The sequence below is a fragment of the Octopus bimaculoides genome, chromosome 1, assembly GCF_046866305.1.
Source record: "Octopus bimaculoides isolate indiv1 chromosome 1, ASM4686630v1, whole genome shotgun sequence".
NCBI lineage: Eukaryota > Metazoa > Mollusca > Cephalopoda > Octopoda > Octopodidae > Octopus > Octopus bimaculoides.
Window position 1 is genome coordinate 162,828,063 of NC_142928.1, and position 22,500 is coordinate 162,850,562.

Here is a 22,500-nt window from a genome sequence, read left to right on the forward strand (position 1 = left end):
TATTATCATCACATAATTATTTCTCATTAGCATTTTACTATTCTCTGTATTAGCTATCTTAATATGATACTAACTTTGTTAACACTAACTTAACTGTTCTGGTAATGTCAAGCATAACAAGGTGTCCTGTCTTATTCAATGTTTGCAACAAGAAATAACTTCTTTTATCTAAATATGATTGAATCTACTGTTAAAAATTTCAATGTATAATTGTCCTCTGTCTTATTTATTTTCTGTTCATTTTCGTCTTCAGTATTCGCATTCACGAGATGAATGACTCTCAGGAAATCTATGCTATAATTCAACTTGAAGAAGATTATACTGTTGACAAAATGATGTGGACTGAGGATGGTCAATTGATGGCAGTTTCATCTTTATATGGTCATCTGCAGGTTTTTTTGACTAAATTACCCATGCTAGCTGTCACTTACCAAACCCGAATTGCTAACTTAACATCATTGCTTGAAGTCACAGTTCAGGATAATATCAATAATGTGAGTGTTTATTACAAGGGCGAGTCAAAAAGTAATGCCATTTTGTTTAGGACAGGTATAATTACCAACACAAGAACATGTATCATACATCAAAATGAAGCTGGTCCTCTGTAGATCACATATCTACTTCTCAACATAGTCACTGTTTCTCTCAGTAGCAATGTTCCACCTTCGAATGAGAGTATGTATCCCTGTCCCTAAAATTCTGTTGACTGTTCTTTGAGCCACTTCTTCACTACAGTTTTCACTTCCTCCTCACTGGAATAATGTTTGCCTCTCAAACCCTCTTTCATGGGGGCCAAAGAAATGATAGTCCAGTGACAATAATAGTCCAGTGACAATGATAGTCCAGTGACAATGATAGTCCAGTGACAAGGAAGTGAAAACTGTAGTGAAGAAGTGACTCAAAGAACAGTCAACAGAATTTTACGAGGCAGGGATACATGCTCTCATTCGAAGGTGGAACATTACTATTGAGAGAAACGGTGACTATGTTGAGAAGTAGGGATGTAATCCACAGAGGACCAGCTTCATTTTGATGTATGATACATGTTCCTGTGTTGGTAATTAAACAAAATGGCATTACTTTTTGACTCACCCTCGTATTATTAATCAGTTGAGTGATAAATAAAATATCTTGCAGTATTTAATCGTATTCTCTTAGAAGTTGTGTTCAAATCTTGCATAAATTGACTTCACTTTCATCCTTCTGAGGTCCATATATAATCACTTTAATTGACTATATATCCTAAAAATCTATGTAATCATTATTATTGCTACCATTAAGTGGATAGTAGTGGATGATAGAATATGTAGAGTACTGGACGTTGTTTTACAAAATTTAGTTATCTCCCCTAATATTATTTACTAATTTTATTACATACTTAAAAATAAGTTATAAATTACACTGAAATCTGAACTTTAATCTCATTGAAATAATAAGAATAACTGAAATACATTCGACACAATTTGACATTGATTATTTGTAAACAGAAGTTGTTGACTACTTTTGTTTTAACATATCACGAAAACAGAAGCTTTCAGAATTCTTTATTATCAAATCAAATGTTTCTTTCTCTCCAACACTGTCTGTCTTCACAGCTTCAGTATTGTATTTGTTTGTTTCATTGAAGAGAGAAAACATTTGCATGTGTTTCATAGCTTTTTGTATTAGCTTTCCGTTGTTCTCTATGAAATATTTGTTTAGTCCTTTACTAGATATTTTATAATTGCTGTGTTTTTGTTGATCTGTAATTGTTGATCTTTACAGCAATATGAGCTTTTTCAGTATCCCTTCTGCTCTTCTGCAAATACGTTGTTATTGTCTATATGTTCGTTCATTTATTTCCTTTGATATCATTACAGTTTAGATTTAGTAGGCTGAATGAATGCAGGATATTGCTCTGCAATCTTAAGGATTTGTTGTTTCTTTAGTCTTTAAGGTCCTTTGATTCCAGGTTTTGCTTCCAAACCCAAAACTTCTCTAATTCTGCTTCAAATTCTGCAATAAGAGCAAGATCATCAACATATAGTAGTTCCCATGGGCATTCAGTTTTGAATTCATTTGTTATAGCCTGGAGAACTGTGATGAATAAGAGTGAACTAAGAACTGATCCCTGGTGTACTCCAATTTGTTAAATTCATCACTGTATTCAAGGCCAACTCTCACCTTATTGACAGCTTCACTGTACATAACTTGAAAAGCTTTAACAAGCCACTCCTCTGTTCTTAGCTTGAAAACTTTCTCCAAGTCGACAAAGGCTAAGTACAATGGCTTACTTTTGGCCAAATACTTTTCTTGCAACTGTCTCACTATGAAGATGGCATCTGTAGTACTTCTCCTTAGAACAAAACCAAACTGCATCTCATCTAGTTTAATTTAATTATATCACTAATTAGTTGAGATATAACCCTTTCTGTAATTTTCATGACCTGGTCCAGCAGTTTGATACCTCTGTAGTGTCCATCTTGCAAAAATGTTATGCCCATCCCAACGTTGATATGTTAACATTCAGAACTATTATTATAACTCTAAGCCACATAATATCATAGATTAATGTTCCAAGCTATCTATTATCATATAAACTTAGGAGCATATGAAAAAAATCATACTATTCTATTCTACATACTAACATGAAACATAGGAAAATTCATAAGTTCCTGCAGGACAATTTAGATTAGTACGAATTCTGTTTTATGTTAGTATGTAGAATAGAACAGTATGATATATATATATGATGTATATAATCATTTAACATCCACTTTCCATGCTTGCATAGTCAGACAGTATTTATTGAGGTAGATTTTCTATAGCCAGATGCCCTTCCTGTTACCAACTACTCTCACTCATATAATATGAGAGCAGAATAAAACAGATTTAGTCAAACTCTTTATTGTACCATCATAAATTGCATGATCTTTACACAAGTTTCATGAAAAATTAACAGCATGTTGTGCAGTAATCATTACATAGATGGTCACATAATCACCTTGAAATGCCAGATCTTCAGAAGAAGCTACTAATTTAATCCATTGATATTTACCAACTCCAGTTGGTAAACAGAGCTAAATGAGAACTGTGTGTAAATTAAGTAGAACATTTGATATATAACAATTAAGTAAAGGAATTTTATTATTATTTTATTAGTGAGATAAAGATAGAAAGAAAAAAAGGATGAATAACAACTGTAGTCAGCATACAATGGAATAAAGAAATTTGACATGTAAACCATTGTAGATAAATAAAACTTCGAGTTAATCATGATAAATAGCTAAGAATTTAGTAGTAGATAAAAAAAAGTTGGACAGTACATACTCACTCATACACACTCACACCTATATGTACATATAATTTTTTATTCCCTTATACCTACCATCATATATATACATTTAAGCATACACATAGTATACATATATAAGGACTTTTATTAATTTTATTCTTAAATCCTCTGCTAGTTACACTGCTAATGTGGTTGGTAATATTAGATCTGATTATATTAGCATTATCATTTCCTTGTTCAGTTGCAATATTTTTATATTTAGAAGATTGATTAAAGGGTTGTGTAGCAGATTTATGTTTTGTATGCTTATGTGTAAAAATTACTTTAAAATTAGAATTATTTTGTATCAGATGTAATACATTGCATCTTTTCTTCAAAATAAACTTTTCAATAGAGGTGCAGGAGTGGCTGTGTGGTAAGTAGCTTGCTTACCAACCACATGGTTCTGGGTCCAGTCCCACTGCGTGGCACCTTGGGCAAGTGTCTTCTACTATAGCCTTGGGCCAACCAAAACCTTGTGAGTGGATTTGGTATACGGAAACTGAAAGAAGCCCGTCGTATATATGTATGTATATATATATCATCATCATCGTTTAACGTCCGCTTTCCATGCTAGCATGGGTTGGACGATTTGACTGAGGACTGGTGAAACCGGATGGCAACACCAGGCTCCAGTCTGATTTGGCAGAGTTTCTACAGCTGGATGCCCTTCCTAACGCCAACCACTCAGAGAGTGTAGTGGGTGCTTTTACGTGTCACCCGCACGAAAACGGCCACGCTCGAAATGGTGTCTTTTATGTGCCACCCGCACAAGCCAGTCCAGGGGCACTGGCAACGATCTCGCTCGAAAATCCTACAGGAGCCAGTCAGGCGGTACTGGCAACGGCCACGCTCAAAATGGTGCATCTCATGTGCCACCCGCACAAGAACCAGTCCAGGGGCACTGGCAACGATCTTACTTGGCTTGCCGGGTCTTCTCACGCACAGCCCATTTCCAAAGGTCTCGGTCCGTAGTCATCGCCTCGGTGAGGCCCAATGTACGAAGGTCTTGCCTCACCACCTCAGCCCAGGTCTTCCTGGGCCTACCTCTTCCACGGGTTCCCTCAACTGTTAGGGTGTGGCACTTTTTCACGCAGCTATCCTCCTCCATTCTCACCACATGTCCATACCAGCGCAATCGTCTCTCTTGCACGCCACAACTGATGCTTCTAATGTTCAGCTTTTCTCTCAAGATACTTACACTCTGACGGGTATTCACATTGACATTACACATCCAACGGAGCATACTGGCTTCATTCCTTGCAAGCTTACGTATGTCCTCAGCAGTTACAGCCCATGTTTCACTGCCATGTAGCATGGTTGTTCGTACGCATGCGTCATACAGTCTGCCTTTTACTCTGAGTGAGAGTCCCTTTGTCGCCAGCAGGGGTAAGAGCTCTCTAAACTTTGCCCAGGCTATTCTTATTCTAGCAGCTACACTTTCAGCGCACCCACCCCCACTACTAACTTGGTCGCCCAGATAGCGGAAGCTATCGACTACCTCTGGTTTTTCACCCTGGAATGAGATAGAAGTTGTTTCCTGTTTGTTTGCAGTCTTTATTGCACCTGAACATCTGCCACAAACAAAAACTAACTTGCTAGTTAACCTGCCTTTGATGTTGCTGCACCTCTTATGTGTCCATAGCTTGCACCGGGTACATCTTATAGAGTTACTACCTACTCCTTTTCTACATACTGAGCAGGGCCATCTACCTGAAGGGGTTTGTGTTTTATCTACCTTCCTACTTATTAGGATTTTGGTTTTAGCTAGGTTGACTCTAAGGCCCTTCAATTCTAGACCTTGCTTCCACACCTGAAACTTCTCCTCTAGTTCTGATAGTGACTCCGCAATTAGGGCAAGGTCATCAGCATAGAGGAGCTCCCAGGGGCAACCTGTCTTGAACTCCTCTGTGATTGCCTGGAGGACTATGGTAAATAATAGGGGGCTGAGGACGGAACCTTGGTGGACCCCTACCTCTACCCGGAATTCATTGCTGTACTCATTTCCAACCCTCACCTTACTGGCCGCATCTCTGTACATGGCTCGCACAGCTCTCACTAGCCATTCTTCTATCCCAAGTTTCCTCATTGACCACCAGATAAGGGATCGGGGGACCCTGTCAAAGGCTTTCTCCATGTCAACGAAAGCCAGGTACAGAGGTTTATCCTTGGCTAGGTATTTCTCTTGCAACTGTCTCACTAGAAATAAGGCATCAGTAGTGCTTTTACCTGGCACGAACCCAAACTGCATCTCATCTAAATTGATTCGCTCCCTAATTAGTTGGGCTATGACCCTCTCTGTAACTTTCATAACCTGATCTAACAGCTTGATGCCTCTGTAATTATTTGTATCTAAAGCGTCCCCTTTACCTTTGTAGCAGTTGACTATGATGCTGCTACACCAGTCATAGGGTATGACTCCTTCGTGTATCACCTGGTTCGTAATACGGGTGACTAGGCTATAGCCAACACTGCCAGATATTTTGAGCATCTCTGCAGTGATTCCTGATGGGCCGGGGGCTTTCCCGGTCTTCATACTCTTAATTGCTTTATCTACCCTGGTACTATCAACTCGGATAGCTGGTCCCTCTATTGGGTCGACATAAGGCAGGCTCTCTTTCTCCCATTCATTCTCTTTATTAAGCAATCTATCGTAGTGGCATCTCCAGACCTCTTTCTTTGCATCCTCATTTAATGCAAGCGTACCATCATCCATGCGAACACATTTCTCTCCTACAACATCACTATTCTCTCTCCTACACTGTCTTGCAACCCGAAATACCTCGAGTCTTTGGTCCTCACGGCGCAGAACATTGGCAAATCTTTCCTTATCTGCTTCCCCTCTGGCTAAATAAACCTGTCGCCTAGCCTCCCTTCTGGCACATTGGTACAATTCCCTGCTACCACCGTTCTTCCAGTCCTTCCAAGCTTGTTTCTTTTGTCTAATAGCCCTGTCTACCTCCTTGTTCCACCACCACGTTACTCTGGGTTGGGAGGGGACCTTACACCACCCACAAATCTGGTCGGTGGCTTTCAACAGGTTGTCCCGCAGAAATCTCCAATTGTCTTCCACGTTGTATGATGCTATATCCCCTTCTATTTCGTTAAATGCTTCAAGTAACTTGTCTCTAAGTCTCTGTCCGTTTGCAGGGTCTTTAAGCTTCCACACCCTTCTTCTCCAAGCCTGTCTAATTCTGGGCACCCATTTTGCCTTGATCCCAAAGTCGCTAACTACTAATCTATGTTGTGGGGTACATTCTTCGCCAGGGTAGGTTTTGGCATTTATAAGCCGCCCTCTTTCCCTATTTCTGGCGAGGATGTAGTCGATTTGGCTAGAGTGTCTGCCGGAGCGGTAGGTGACTAGGTGACTGGCAGGTTTCCTGAAGTTGGTATTGCAGACCATAAGATTGGTTGCATCACAGAACTCCAGCAGTCTGGTTCCCTCCTCGTTGCGGGAACCGAAGCCATAGCCTCCATGTATGCCATGGAAGCCCCCAGCACGACGTCCGACATGACCGTTGAAGTCTCCAGCCACAAAGAGAAGGTCCCTGTCACTCGTCGACGAGGTAGTTTGCAAGAGGGTGTCATAGAATTGGTCTTTCAGACCATCTGGTAGCCCAGGTTGAGGTGCATAGGCTGAGATGACAGTAGCTAATCTATGATGAAGCACTAGTCTGATCTTAAGTACTCTGTCACTTACTCTAACGACCTCGATTACCTTATCCACCCATTTCTCCGCTAGAAGTATTCCTACGCCCCCGACCCCGTCAGTGTTCCCTGCCCAGAAAATCTTGTACCTGTGTTCTTTGCCTGTGAGGAACCTTGCAGAACCTCCTCTCCATCTTACTTCCTGGATGCAGCACATATCTACGCATCTCCGTTCAAGCATCTCAACAATTTCACCAGATCTACCTTTCAGCGTGCCGACGTTGAGAGTGCCAATCCTAACAGTATGGGTGTTGGGGGTGTGGGCCTGTAGCCTGGGAAGAGGAAAAGCAGTGTCGTGTACCTGAAAAGAAAACTTGCAATTGGAAGAATTCATAAGCAAAACATTACCTACAACCTGCAAACATTTCTCAACCTTAATGCGCTACCCAAAGGTAGGGGAGAGGATGGCCAAGGCCACTAGATGGGTTCCGGGAGACAGCCGAGGTTGACAGGATGACAAAGGGATGAACTTCCGGTGGAGGGGGCGGGATGACAGAGGAATGAACTTCCGGTGGAGGGGGTGGGATGACAGAGGAATGAACTTCCGGTGGAGGGGGTGGGATGACAGAGGAATGAACTTCCGGTGGAGGGGTGGGATGACAGAGGAATGAACTTCCGGTGGAGGGGGTGGGATGACAGAGGAATGAACTTCCGGTGGAGGGGGCGGGATGACAGAGGACTGAACTTCCGGTGGAGGGGGTGGGATGACAGAGGAATGAACTTCCGGTGGAGGGGGTGGGATGACAGAGGGAATACAGAGGAATGAACTTCCGGTGGAGGGGGTGGGATGACAGAGGAATGAACTTCCGGTGGAGGGGGTGGGATGGCAGAGGAATGAACTTCCGGTGGAGGGGGTGGGATGACAGAGGAATGAACTTCCGGTGGAGGGGGTGGGATGACAGAGGAATGAACTTCCGGTGGAGGGGGTGGGATGACAGAGGACTGAACTTCCGGTGGAGGGGGTGGGATGACAGAGGAATGAACTTCCGGTGGAGGGGGTGGGATGACAGAGGGATGACAGACGAATGAACTTCCGGTGGAGGGGGTGGGAGGGCGGGTTACCGCCAGCGAGTAGAGAGGGCTCTTAATTGTAGATTTTAAATATTTGAGAGACAACAATGCATAAATCGTAATTTTTTAAAAGAGCAATGAATTCTGGGTGATTAGAATATAACGTAGCATGAATTTAGGAAGCTTAGAAAATGAATAAGCATGAATTTAAGACAACAACTGAATTCAATTGAATTTCATGGAGAGAAACAAGATAAATAATAAGGGACAAAACTAAAGCGCAAGGTATTGAGATGTTTGAGGCCGTAAATATCTATATATATGTGCGTGTGTGTATGTGTGTGTGTGTGTGTGTGTGTGTGTGTGTGTGTGTGTGTGTGTGTGTGTGTGTGTATGTTTGTGTGTCTGTGTTTGTCCCCCAACATCGTTTGACAATTGATGCTGGTGTGTTTACGTCCTTGTAACTTAGCGGTTCGGAAAAAGAGACTGATAGAATAAGTACTAGGCTTACAAAGAATAAGTCCTGGGGTTGATTTCTTTGACTAAAGGTGGTGCTCCAGCATGGCCACAGTCGAATGACTGAAACAAGTAAAAGAGTAAAAGAGAGTGCTGTTATAAGACTATAATATTAAGTTTCTTGTATTACTCCTCTCTTTACAGCTAATCTGGGTTTCCACAGAGTGGGTTCCACAGAGTGGGTTCCACAGAGTGGGTTCCACAGAGTGGGTTCCACAGAGTGGGTTCCACAGTGAGTTTGCTTGTGAGTAATATTGACTGTAGAAGGCACCACAAGGATCATTTGTCCCAGCTCTACTGGCATGCTCGGTACTGTCTCTCACAAGTTTGCCTCTGTTAGGAACTGCTATAATGGTGGCTATGTTGGGTGTGATATCTATGCTGTTGGGGGAAAGACCCTCTTTTATTCTTTTACTCTTTTACTTGTTTCAGTCATTTGACTGTGGCCATGCTGGAGCACCGCCTTTAGTCGAGCAAATCGACCCCGGGACTTATTCTTTGTAAGCCTAGTACTTGTTCTATCGGTCTCTTTTGCCGAACCGCTAAGTGATAGGGGCATAAACACACCAGCATCGTTTGTCAAGCAATGCTCTGAGTTCGAGTTCCACCGGTTTCTTTTATAGGCGCAGGAGTGGCTGTCTGGTAAGTAGCTTGCTTATCAGCCACATGGTTCCAGGTTCAGTCCCACTGCATGGCATCTTGGGCAAATGTCTTCTACTATAGCCTCGGGCCGACCAAAGCCTTGTGAGTGGATTTGGTAGACGGAAACTGAAAGAAGCCCGTCATATATATGTATATATATATATATATATATATATATATACATATATGTGTGTGTGTCTGTGTTTGTCCCCCCTAGCTGATAAGCATTTTGCCCAGAGCACTAACGACTCTACCAGCTTCTGGAAGAATAACCTAGGGATATTAGTTTTAAGATCATGAGTGAAGGGTGGGCACAAACCATGTGCTGATTCCTCCATCCTCTCCCAGTGTTGGAACATATATTTCCCTCAGAAGAGATGTGATGTGTTCTCAGCCCCTCCCAAACTCTGCTAGACTTGAGATTTTGGGCCAACCCATTTGAGCTCCTGAGTTCACCATAGTGAAGGCAGTGGTTGGTTCTCCCAGGAGGAGTTCCTAAAAAATTTTGAGCTTGCAGCTCCCTCTTGGGAAATGGCATTGTTCAGGGCCACCTTGGAACACTTCATAATTGTATCCCTATTATCCTTACATTTCTTAAGGATTCATATATGGAAGAATTTAAACCTTCCTTCCTTCCTTCCTTCCTTCCTTCCTTCCTTCCTTCCTTCCTTCCTTCTTACCTACCTACCTACCTACCTACCTACCTACCAACCTACCTAGCTACCCACCCATGCTTAAATGTATATAGTTAATTACTTCCTTAAATAATTTTAAATCCATCTCTGCTTGAATTAAATAAAATGTTATATTTACGTGAACTTCAGTTAATTGGAATTACACAGATTGTTGGTTTGGTTTCTTTCTATGAAACTGTGTACAAGTTAATGTATCTGTTATCACCACATAATTGTATTCACTTAAGCTGATCATGTTTTCACATTCAAATTATCTTTTTTTTATCATAAATTTTGTTGACTTTTTTTTTTCAAAGCAGGTTTAATTAATATAATACTGTTAGAACGTATTTAATTAATTTTATACCAAAAGAGTAGAGTTAATTAATTTGATACTGACAGTAAAAAAATTTTTAAATATTAATGACTGTTAATCTCATCTCTGCCACTTCTCAATAAATCTTTATATAAAACAAAATGCTTACGTTACATTGTCAAAATATATTATAATTACATTTACAAAAACATGGAAAAGTTGTGTTTTATAGAAGAAGAATATATTGGTGGTAATAATAGTTTAAATTGTAATCATTCTCATCATTTTACATCAGTATTCCATGCTGGCATGAGTTGGATGGGTTGTAACACTTTGAGTCAATTATTATTTGAAGTTAGTGAAAGCGCGTGGCTTAGTGGTTAGGGCATTCGGCTCATGATCGTAAGGTCATGAGTTCAATTCCCGGAGACGCGTTGTGACTTTGAGCAAGACACTTTATTTCACGTTGCTCCAGTTCACTCAGCTGGCAAAAATGAGTAGTACCTGTATTTCAAAGGGCCGGCCTTGTCACACTCTGTGTCATGCTGAATCTCCTTGAGAACTATGTTAGGGGTACACATGTCTGTGGATTGCTCAGTCACTTGCACGTTAATTTCATGAGCAAGCTGTTCTGTTGATCGTATCAGCTGGGACCCTCGTCGTCGTAACTGATGGAGTGCTCCTTCATTTGAAGTTATTTCCCTCTTAGATATGTTGAAAGACTGCATCTTGCTCATAGTTTCATTTTTGGTTTGGTTTTTATGGTCAACAATTGACCAACAACTTTCTCTTTATGTATATATATGTGTGTGTGATAATGTGTATATACTAGAATGAACACTATCTAAAGACAGCGTATTTGGTTTTATGTATGATAATTAATTAATGCATGTTCTTGTTATATGTGTGTGTGTGTGTGTGTGTGTGGAGGTGCATAGCTTAGTGGTTAGGGTGTTGGACTCATGGTCATAAGATTATGGTTTCAATTCCTGGACTGGGTGATGTGTTGTGTTCTTGAGCAAAACACTACATTTCATGTTACTCCAGTCCACTCAGCTGGTAAAAATGAGAAATCCTGAGGTAGACTAGCATCCCATCCAGAGTGGAATATATGCACCAGAGAAGCCAGGAAACCACCCCTTTGCTCCTTACGGAGTAATGTGGACTAACCACACATGCATGTATACACATACGCATTTATATATATGCATGTGTGTGTTTGTTTATTACCCTTTTTTTCTATTTGCAGTATTTATAAATCCCTCTTATTTTTCCATATTCTTTTCAGTAATCTTCCTCTCTCTCTCTCTCTACACAATAACCTATTGACATTAGAATTTATACTGTTCCTTATTAAAATAGACACTGTCTCCAACCTCACTTATCCCTTCATTTTGCTTCCAGGTCTCTCTACTTCTCTCATTCCTTTCTCTTTTTTAAGTCAGGTTTTTATCTTGACATCTTATACTTTCTTTTCTTTTTTTTTTACATTCAATCCCTTGCACATACTCTGTACAACCAGAAGGAATTCTGGACAGAAAAGAAATTATTTTAAGATATACATAACTTACTGTAGTTGTTATTTAGTCTTAGTTTAGTCATTAACTAGTAGACATATGATAAAGATATTTTAGGTGTAACTATTTTTCTATTCTTTTCTTTTTGTAAACTTGGACTGTTAAAACTGTAGTGTATTTTGAGGAAGATTTGGCTGCTACTTTTTGCATGTTGAGCTGCTCAGAGGCTGGCATCTCTGCCCATATGAGTTCATGCTAATTGTATTGTGTGCAGGTGTGAGTGTACGCACTGGCACTGCGTTAGTCAATGTGTGTGTATTGGTCTCACTGTGTGCCTGTATGTTGATGTTATGGTGTGTGATTTCAATGAGATTTGGTATTTTTGTTAGGTTTAGCTATCATCATTCATTGACTGAAACCCACCCACACATTCATACATACACACAGTGTAATGTGTGATTTAAGAGGTAGCCATGTATCTCCTCTACTGCAAGACATCTATTCAAGCCAATCCTTCTATTCAAGCCAATCCCTCTATTCAAGCCAATCCCTCTATTCATATTCTAATCTCTCATCAACTGGCATAAAGCCACCTCTCTCAGTACTCTCTCCCAGTCAGTTGAGGGGTCTTGTCTTGCAAGTTACTTGGTGTTCTCACTGCTGTTAGTTCCAAATAAAAAGTACCCAGTACATTCTGTAAAGTGGTTGACATTAGGAAGGGCATCCAGCTGTAGAAACCATGCCAAAGTAGATAATTGAGATTAGTACAATGTATAGACACATAGTAACTCACTGATTAATGTGCCTGTGTGTGTGCATATACACACACACCCAAAGCAATTTACATGGACTCAGTGGCTAAAATAGATTCCAGATTCTCAGCAGTTGCTCAAGCTGCTTGAAATAGTAGTTTGAACTTATACTTCAACTGAATAAATTGTGCAAAACATCCTGCTCGAGGTTAATCACACAGTACATATAAAAAGATATTTTTCTTCAGCCTACCAGGCCTTTAAGACAATATCTCTCATTCTTATATATAAGGATATGTACTGAAGATAATTATCTTCTTAATGATCCTGCAAGTGATGCTTTAGAATTCATCTTGTAATTATTCAGTTGTAAAAGCTTTTAATTAGATAGAATTATTTCTAATGATCCAGACATAATCATTGTTAGTGACTAGCTTAAATTATTTTTGTTAATTTATCTGAAATTATTTGTTCTGATTCTTCTAAAACCTACCAACACATTCCAGCCTCTGGAATAGATCTGTCTCCCCTCTCTGCCCTGGTTGCTGACTCTTGGTATCAGCCAATCTTTTGTAACCTCCACTCAGGTACTCCTGTCTCAACCTATATTATGTTTACCCCATCTTAACAGCTAACCCTTTTCCTCCAGAATATTGGCCTTCTGGAATTCGCTTCTCACAATTGTTCAAGACTATTAGCCATGTTGACGTCACTAGTCTCAGTGGGCTTGCAAAGTTTCTTCTTCCAGGATAATAAAAAGACAAACTGTTTTTGAACATGTTTGTATGAAATTTTAATGCTCCTACTACACTATTTCAGAGTTTGTGTAGTTTTTTGATTAAACCAGTTGTATTTAATTTTTCATATATATATATATATATATATATATATATATATATATACATACACACACACATATCTCATAATCTACATCTTCAAATATTTCAGGATTCACCTCTAGCTATTTCAATTGACATTGAACCCTCATTTATTGCTTTGGGCCCATCACATCTTGCTGTTGGCATGAACAATATAGCATGGTTTTACCATCTTGAAAAAGGTGAGTTAATAAATTTTTCAGCTGAGAAAAAAGTTCATTTTTGTTGTTAAATATCTTTTATTGTTAGAACATCTCTGTACTTACTAAGAATAATTTGAATCTGATAGCCAAGTGAATGGAATGAACAGGTTAGTAGAGAATAGATTGAGACAGAAATAGAGAATAAAGGAGAATATATAATCGAGTATTTAGCAACAATAAAATAGAGAATATAGTAGAGAATGTAGTTACAATGGAATAGAGAATATAGTAGAGAACAAAATAGAGAATAGTGTGAGGGAGGAGTAAGGAATAGAGTGATATTAGAATATAGAAGAGTATAGTGTAGGAAGCAGAATGATGAATAGTGTTGATAATGTTATAGTGAACAAAGAAGGAAATAGGATAGAGAATTTAATAAAGAATAGTTAAGAAGAATGCACTGTAGAGTTTAAAGTAGATGATAAAACAGAGAATGAGTAAAAAAGTGGGTAGAAAGTAGAGGGATAGTGTTGAGCAGGGGTGAGCAGCTTTTTTCTTGCAGCAGACCTGAGATATTTTTTTTTCATAAATTTGATCATACTACAAAATTAATAATTTAATATCACATGTTGTTATAGAGTACTCCATAAATCATGTTGAACAAACTACAAAACCAAAAATAGTCTGACTGACAGAGTGTATTAATTTTAATAAAATATGTTTATGTAATCATGGCATAATATGTGTCATGTAAGCAGTCATTGAGAGCTGCTTGTGGTTCAAATATCACTGGTTGCCCATGCATGGTGTTGAGCAGTGGTTCTCAATCAGGGTCCATATGACCCTTAGGGATCCATATAAAAATTTTGTTGTTAAAATTCATGTGCAATAAATTGCTTATACTTCTATAATACACAAAATATTTTAATTTTTTTTATACAATTCCCAATAATGTTTAATCATAAAAATACTGTGTTTTTTTATTATATACAGTAAATGGTTCTAGAGATCCAGTATAGTAAAATAGGAATCAAAGATGTCCATAGTCAATAGATGGTTGAGAATCACTAGTGTGGAGAGAAAAGAAGAGAATATAATATAGAATATTGTCTAAGATTGGTTTAAAATTTGTAAATTGTCTTTGATGCTGCTCCAGACAATGAGACTAATGTATGTAAGGCCAAGGTAACAGCAACATGGCTAATTACTTGAGGCACCACATGCTAAAGGGCACCTCTTGTTGTGTTTGAGATCTTCCAAATATAAAGGGAAAGTTTAAGTGTTATTCACAGACGTGATCTCTTGAATGGACTATCTATTGCAGAAGAATTATTTCCATGAGATGGAAAACGTCTGAGAGAAGCTGACAGATTCATCAACAATAATAATTTATTGAATGATGTGCTAAATCTGTGGATTTCATTATGAATAATGCTTTTGATTCCTTTAACTTTGGTCCCATGAAAGTTAAACTTTTAGCCAGGTAAAGCTTATGGAGACATCTATTGCCTTCCATGACTCAAGACAAATTAGATTCTTTGGCAATTTTGTCAATGATAAATGATATTGTTCGAAGAGTAGATTTATAAACAAAATACTATAAAAACATTTGCAGAGATGTGTTTCAGAATAATCTGATTTTCAACATCTGTTCTTTTGCTCATATTTTTAATTACGAAAAATTTATTCCCTCAACAGGAAATCAACGACACTCTTTGGAATCTCTCACTCACCTATCCTCCATTCAGCACTTGTCTCAAAATTGTCTAGACCATTTCTAATTATGTAGATATGCTCCCCACTCGCTAGTCTTTTCCTTATGTAGTTACATGAATGAAAGTATTTGAACCTTTTATGCTGAGTTTGAACTGTTCTCTTTAGCTTGTATATTGTAATAAATGCTTTATTTCTATATTTGAAGCTTGTCCTCTGTGAAAATTAAAAATATGTATAGGTGCAGGAGTGGCTGTGTAGTAAGTAGCTTGCTTACCAACCACATGACTCTGGGTTCAGTCCAACTGCATGGCACCTTGGGCAAGTGTCTTCTACTATAGCCTTGGGCCGACTAAAGCCTTGTGAGTGGATTTGGTAGACAGAAACTGAAAGAAGCCTGTTGTGGTCCCAGGAATTTTTTAAAGGGAGGGCACAAGGTCAGAGGCAAATACAATTCTAGGAGAAAAGTGCATAATTACATTATTTAGAAGGGCACACTTCTTTTTTTCAGGGTGGGGGGCAAGTGTCCCTCAGGTTCCCCCTTGGGTCTGCCCCTGACATTTCACTTCAAATGACTCATTGTGTCTTGATGGGTGGAGTCATGTCACAGTCTTATTTCTCCTTTATGAGGCTAAAATCTTGTACCTGTGTAAGCACGGTATATGCTGAAAATGTGACATCAGAAAATGATTGGGGAGTATACCATATGAAATTACATTTCATATGGTATACTCTTAGCACCATCTTCTGGTATATTTATCAACACTATCTTCTTAATCTTCATTATTATAATTAACATTTTGATGTCTGTTTTCCTTTGTTGTAATGTGTTAATGCAATGAAGTATTGCCTGGGATACTTGTGTAAAAGAGCTGAATATTAAAATTGGGTCCATTTTTTTGTCTATTTTTCACTGCTGTCAAGGTGACAAGAAGCTACGAGAAGTAGACTATGTGGGTAGTGTCCAATCCCTAAAGATGAATGCCATTTATGTGGCTGCACATATAGGAGATAAAATTCATCTGCATATTGTAAGTATATATTGGTGTGAGTCTTTTTGTTTATATTTTCACTATTCTCCCCACTCCCAAATTTCAGGCCTTGTGCCTTTAGCAGAAAGAATTATTATTATTCTTTCTCCCTACCAAAAAAATTTGGGCCTTGTGCCTTCAACAGAAAGAATTACTATTATTCTCCCCACTCCCAAATTTCAGGCCTTGTGCCTTTAGCAGAAAGAATAATTATTATTCTTTCTCCCCACCAAAAAAATTTGGGCCTTGTGCCTTCAACAGAAAGAATTACTATTATTCTCCCCACTCCCAAATTTCAGGCCTTGTGCCTTTAGCAGAAAGGATTATTATTATTATATCTCCCCACCAAAAAAATTTCAGGCCTTGTGCCTTTAACACAAAGGATTATTATTATTCTCTCCCCCCAACTCAAAAAAAAAATTTCAAGCCTTGTGCCATTAACACAAAGGATTATTATTATTCTTCGCCCTTTCTAAATTTCAGGCCCTGTGCCTTTAGCAGAAAAGATTATTATTATTCTCTCTCCCCACCCAAAAATATCTGGCCTTGTGCGTTTTATAGAAAGAATTATTATTATTCTCCCCAGTCCCAAATTTCAGGCCTTGAGCCTTTAGCAGAAAGAATTTTTATTATTCTCTCTCCCCCACAAAAAAATTTGAGGCTTTGTGCCTTTAGCAGAAAGGATTATTATTATTCTCCCTCCCCACCAAAAAAATTTTGGGCCTTGTGCCTTTAACAGAAAGAATTATTACTCTTCTCCCCACTCCCAAATTTCAGGCCTTGTGCCTTTAGCAGAAAGGATTATTATTATTCTCTCTCCCCACCAAAAAAATTTCGGGCCTTGTGCCTTTAACAGAATGGATTATTATTATTCTCTGTCCTTTATTATTATTCTCCCCACTCCCAAATTTTAGACCTTCTGCCTTTAACACAAAGGATTATTATTATTCTCCACCCTTCCTAAATTTCAGGCCTTGTGCCTTTAGCAGAAAGGATTATTATTATTTTTCCCACTCCCAAATTTCAGGCCTTGCGCCTTTAGCAGAAAGGGTTATTATTATTCTCCCCACTCCCAAATTTCAGGGCTTGTGCCTTTAGGAGAAAGGATTATTATTATTCTCTCTTACCCCCACCCAAAAAAAATTTCTACCCCCACCCCCAAATTTTAAGCCTTGTGCCCTTAGCATAAAGGATTATTATTATTCTCTCTCCCCACCCCCAAATTTCAGGCCTTATGCCTTTAGCAGAAAAGATTATTATTATTCTCTCTTCCAACCAAAATAATTTGAGGCCTTGTGCCTTTTATAGAAAGAATTATTATTATTCTCCCCACTCCCAATTTTCAGACCTTGTCCCTTTAGCAGAAAGGATTATTATTATTCTTTCTCCCCACTAAAAAAATTTGGGGCCTTATGCCTGTAAGAGAAAGAAATATTATCATTCTCCCCACTCCCAAATTTCAGGCCTTGTGCCTATAGTAGAAAGGATTATTATTATTCTCTCTCCCCACCGAAAAAATTTCAGGCCTGGTGCCTTTTATAGATAGAATTATTATTCTCCCCACTCCCAAATTTCAGGCCTTGTGCCTTTAGCAGAAAGGATTATTATTATTCTCTCTCCCCACCAAAAAACATTTCAGGCCTTGTGCCTTTAGAAGAAAGAATTATTATTATTCTCCCCACTCCCAACTTTCAGGCCTTGTGCCTTTAGCAGAAAGGATAAATATTGTTCTCTCTCCCCACCAAAAAAATTTCAGGCCTTGTGCCTTTTACAGAAAGTATTATTAGTATTCTCCACCCCTCCCAAATTTCAGGCCTTGTGCCTTTAACAGAAAGAATTATTATTATTCTCCCCATGAAAAAAATTTCAGGCCTTGTGCCTTTAGCAGAAAGGATTATTATTATTCTCTTCACTCCAAAATTTTCAGGCCTTTTGCCTTTAGCAGAAAGGATTATTATTATTCTCTCTCTCCACCAAAATAATTTCAGGCCTTGGGCCTTTTATAAGAATTATTATTATTATCCTCCCCACTCCCAAATTTCAGGCCTTGTGCCCTTAGCAGAAAGGATTATTATTATTCTCTCTCCACCAAAAAAATTTCAGGCCTTGTGCCTTTAACACAAACTGTTATTATTATTCTCTCCCCCACCAAGAAAAATTTCTGGTCTTCTGCCTTTAACACAAAGGATTATTATTATACTCCACGCCTTGTGCCTTTAGCAGAAAGGATTATTATTCTCCCCACTCCCAAATTTCAGGACTTCTTCCTTTAGCAGAAAGGATCATTATTATTCCCCCCCCCCCAATTTCAGTCCTTCTGACTTTAACACAAAGGATTATTATTATTATTCTCCCCAAGAAAATAATTTCAGGCCTTGTGCCTTTTATAGAAAGAATTATTATTATTCTCCCCACTCCCAAATTTCAGGCCTGGTCCCTTTAGCAGAAAGGATTATTCTTATTCTTTCTCCCCACTAAAAAAATTTGGGGCCTTGTGCCTGTATGAGAAAGAATTACTATTATTCTCCCCACTCCCAAATTTCAGGCCTTGTGCCTTCAGCAGAATGGACTATTATTATTCTCTCTCCCTACCAAAAAAATTTCAGGCCTGGTGTCTTTTATAGAAAGAATTATTATTATTCTCCCCACTTCCAACTTTCAGGCCTTGTGCCTTTAGCAGAAAGGATTATTATTATTTTCCCCACTCCCAAATTTCAGGCCTTGTGCCTTTAACACAAAGGATTATTTTTATTCTACACCCCTCCCAACTTTCAGGCCTTGTGCTTTTAGCAGAAAGGATTATTCTCATTCTTTCTCCCTACTAAAAATATTTGGGGCCTTGTGCTTGTAACAGAAAAAATTATTATTATTCTCCGCACTCCCAAATTTGGGGCCTTGTGCCTTTAGCAGAAAGGATTAATATTGTTCTCTCTCCCCACCAAAAAAATTTCAGGCCTTGTGCCTTTAACACAAAGGATTATTATTATTCTCTCTCCCCTACAAAAAATATCAGCCCTTGTTCCTTTAAAAGAAAGTATTATTAGTATTCTCCACCCCTCCTAAAATTCAGGCCTTTTGCCTTTAGTAGAAAGGATTATTATAATTCTTTCTCCCCACCAAAAAAAATTTCAGGCCTTGTGCTTTTAAGAGAAAGAATTATTATTCTCCCCACCCCCAAATGTAAGGCCTGTGCCTTTATCAGAAAGGATTATTATTATTCTCTCTCCACACTAAAAAATTTCAGGCCTTGCACCTTTAACATAAAGAATTATTAGTATTCTCCCCACTCACAAATTTCAGGCCTTGTGCCTTTAGTAGAAAGGATTTTTATTATTCTCCCCCATCCCCTAAATTTCTGGCGTTGTGCCTTTAGCAGAAAGGACTATTATTATACTACTCCCCACCCCAAAAACAATTTCAGGCCGTGTGCCTTTAACACAAAGGAATAATTATTATTCTCCACCCTCCTAAATTTCAGGCTTTGTCCCTTTAGCAGAAAGGATTATTATTACTCTCTCCCCACCAATAAAATTTCAGGCCTTGTGCCTTGTTCAGAAAGGATTATTATTATTCTCCCCACTCCCAAATTTCAGGCGCTGTGCTTTTAGCAGAAAGGACTATTATTATTCTCTCTCCCCACAAAGAAATTTCAGGCCTTGTGCTTTTAACTCAAAGGATTATTATTATTCTCCACCCCTCCTAAATTTCAGGCCTTGTGCCTTTAGGAGAAAGGATTATTATGACTCTCTCCCCACCAAAAAAATTTCAGGCCTTTTGCCTTTTATAGAAATTATTATTATTCTCCCCAGTCCCAAATTTCAGGCCCTATGACTTTAGCAGAAAGGATTATTATTATTTTTTCTCCCCACCAAAGAAATTTCGGGCCTCGTGCCTTCAACAGAAATAATTATTATTATTCTCCCGACTCCCAAATTTCAGGCCTTGTGCCTTTAGCAGAAAAGATTATTATTATTCTCTCTCCCCCACCAAAAAATATCTGGCCTTGTGCGTTTTATAGAAAGAATTATTATTAATCTCCCCACTCCCAAATTTCAGGCCTTGTGCCTTTAACAGAAAGGATTATTATTATTATCTCTCCCCACCAAAAAATTTTCAGGCCTTGTGCCTTTAACAGAAATAATTATTATTATTCTCCCGACTCCCAAATTTCAGGCCTTGTGCCTTTAGCAGAAAGGATTATTATTATTCTCTCTCCCCACCAAAAAAATGTTGGGCCTTGTGCTTTTAACAGAACGGATTATTATTATTCTCCACCCTCCTAAATTTCAGGCCTTTTGCCTTTAGCAGAAAGGATTATTATTTTTTTCTCCCCCATCCCCTAAATTTGTGGCCTTGTGCCTTTAGCACAAAGGATTATTATTATTCTCTCTACCCCCCCAAAAAATTTCAGGCCTTGTGCCTTTAACAGAACGGATTATTATTATTCTCCACCCTCCTAAATTTCAGGCCTTGTGCCTTTAGCAGAAAGGATTATTAATATTCTCTCTCCCCACCAAAAAAATTTCAGGCCTTGTGCCTTTCATAGAAAGAATTATTATTATTCTACCCCCACCATCAAATTTCAGGCCTTGTACCTTTAGCAGAAAGGATTATTATTATTCTCTCTCCCCACCAAAAATTTCAGGCCTTGTGCCTTTTACAGAAAGAATTATTATTATTCTCCACCCCTCCCAAATTTCAGGCCTTGTGCCTTTAGCAGAAAGGATTATTATTATTCTCTCTCCCCACCAAAAAAATTTCAGGCCTTGTGCCTTTCATAGAAAGAATTATTATTATTCTACCCCCACCCCCAAATTTTAAGCCTTGTGCCCTTAGCAGAAAGGATTATTATTATTCTCTCTCCCCAACAAAAAATTTCAGGCCTTGTGCCTTTCATAGAAAGAATTTTTACTATTCTACCCCCACCCCCAAATTTCTGGCCTTGTGCCTTTAACACAAAGGATTATTATTATTCTCCACCCCTCCCAAATTTCAGGCCTTGTGCCTTTAACACAAAGGATTATTATTATTCTCCACACCTCCTCAATTTCAGGCCTTATGCCTTTAGCAGAAAAGATTATTATTATTCTCTCTCCCCCACCAAAATATATCTGGGCTTGTGCTTTTTATAGAAAGAATTATTATTATTCTCCCCAGTCCCAAATTTCAGGCCCTGTGCCTTTAGCAGAAAGGATTACTATTATTCTCTCCCCCCCCAAAAAAAAATTTCAGGCCTTGTGCCTTTAACAGAACGGATTATTATTATTGTCCACCCTCCTAAATTTCAGGCCTTGTGCCTTTAGCAGAAAGGATTATTATTACTCTTTCCCCACCAATAAAATTTCAGGCCTTGTGCCTTTTTCAGAAAGGATTATTATTATTCTCCCCCACCCCCAAATTTCAGGCCCTGTGCCTTTAGCAGAAAGGACTATTATTATTCTCTCTCCCCACAAAGAAATTTCAGGCCTTGTGCTTTTAACACAAAGGATTATTATTATTCTCCACCCCTCCCAAATTTCAGGCCTTTTGCTTTTAGCAGAAAGAATTATTATTATTCTCCCCAGTCCCAAATTTCAGGCCCTGTGCCTTTAGAAGAAAGGATTACTATTATTCTCCCCCCCCCCAAATTTCAGGCCTTGTGCCTTTAACACAAAGGATTATAATTATTCTCCACTCCTCTTAAATTTCAGGCCTTGTGCCTTTAACACAAAGGATTATTATTATTCTACCCCCACCCCCAAATTTTAAGCCTTGTGCCCTTAGCAGAAAGGATTATTATTATTCTCTCTCCCCACCCCCAAATTTCTGGCCTTGTGCCTTTAACACAAAGGATTATTATTATTCTTCACCCCTCCTCAATTTCAGGCCTTATGCCTTTAGCAGAAAAGATTATTATTATTCTCTCTCCCCAACCAAAATATATCTGGGCTTGTGCGTTTTATAGAAAGAATTATTATTATTCTCCCCAGTCCCAAATTTCTGGCCTTGTGCTTTTAACACAAAGGATTATTATTATTCTCCACCCCTCCCAAATTTCAGGCCTTGTGCCTTTAACACAAAGGATTATTATTATTCTCCACCCCTCCTCAATTTCAGGCCTTATGCCTTTAGCAGAAAAGATTATTATTATTCTCTCTCCCCCACCAAAATATATCTGGGCTTGTGCGTTTTATAGAAAGAATTATTATTATTCTCCCCAGTCCCAAATTTCAGGCCCTGTGCCTTTAGCAGAAAGGATTACTATTATTCTCCCCCCCCCCCAAAAAATTTCAGGCCTTGTGCCTTT

At 38.6% G+C, this 22,500-nt stretch overlaps 1 protein-coding gene across 1 annotated transcript in view; it reads left to right on the forward strand.

Annotated features, from left to right (window-relative positions):
• LOC106884413 (WD repeat-containing protein 19) overlaps positions 1-22,500 on the forward strand; it is a 131,529-nt gene that overhangs the window by 21,554 nt on the left and 87,475 nt on the right. Inside the window, exons 10-12 of the mRNA XM_014935776.3 lie at positions 254-494; positions 13,398-13,509; positions 16,108-16,214. Coding sequence (XP_014791262.2) covers positions 254-494; positions 13,398-13,509; positions 16,108-16,214 — 460 coding nt within the window. The remainder of the gene's footprint in view (positions 1-253; positions 495-13,397; positions 13,510-16,107; positions 16,215-22,500) is intronic.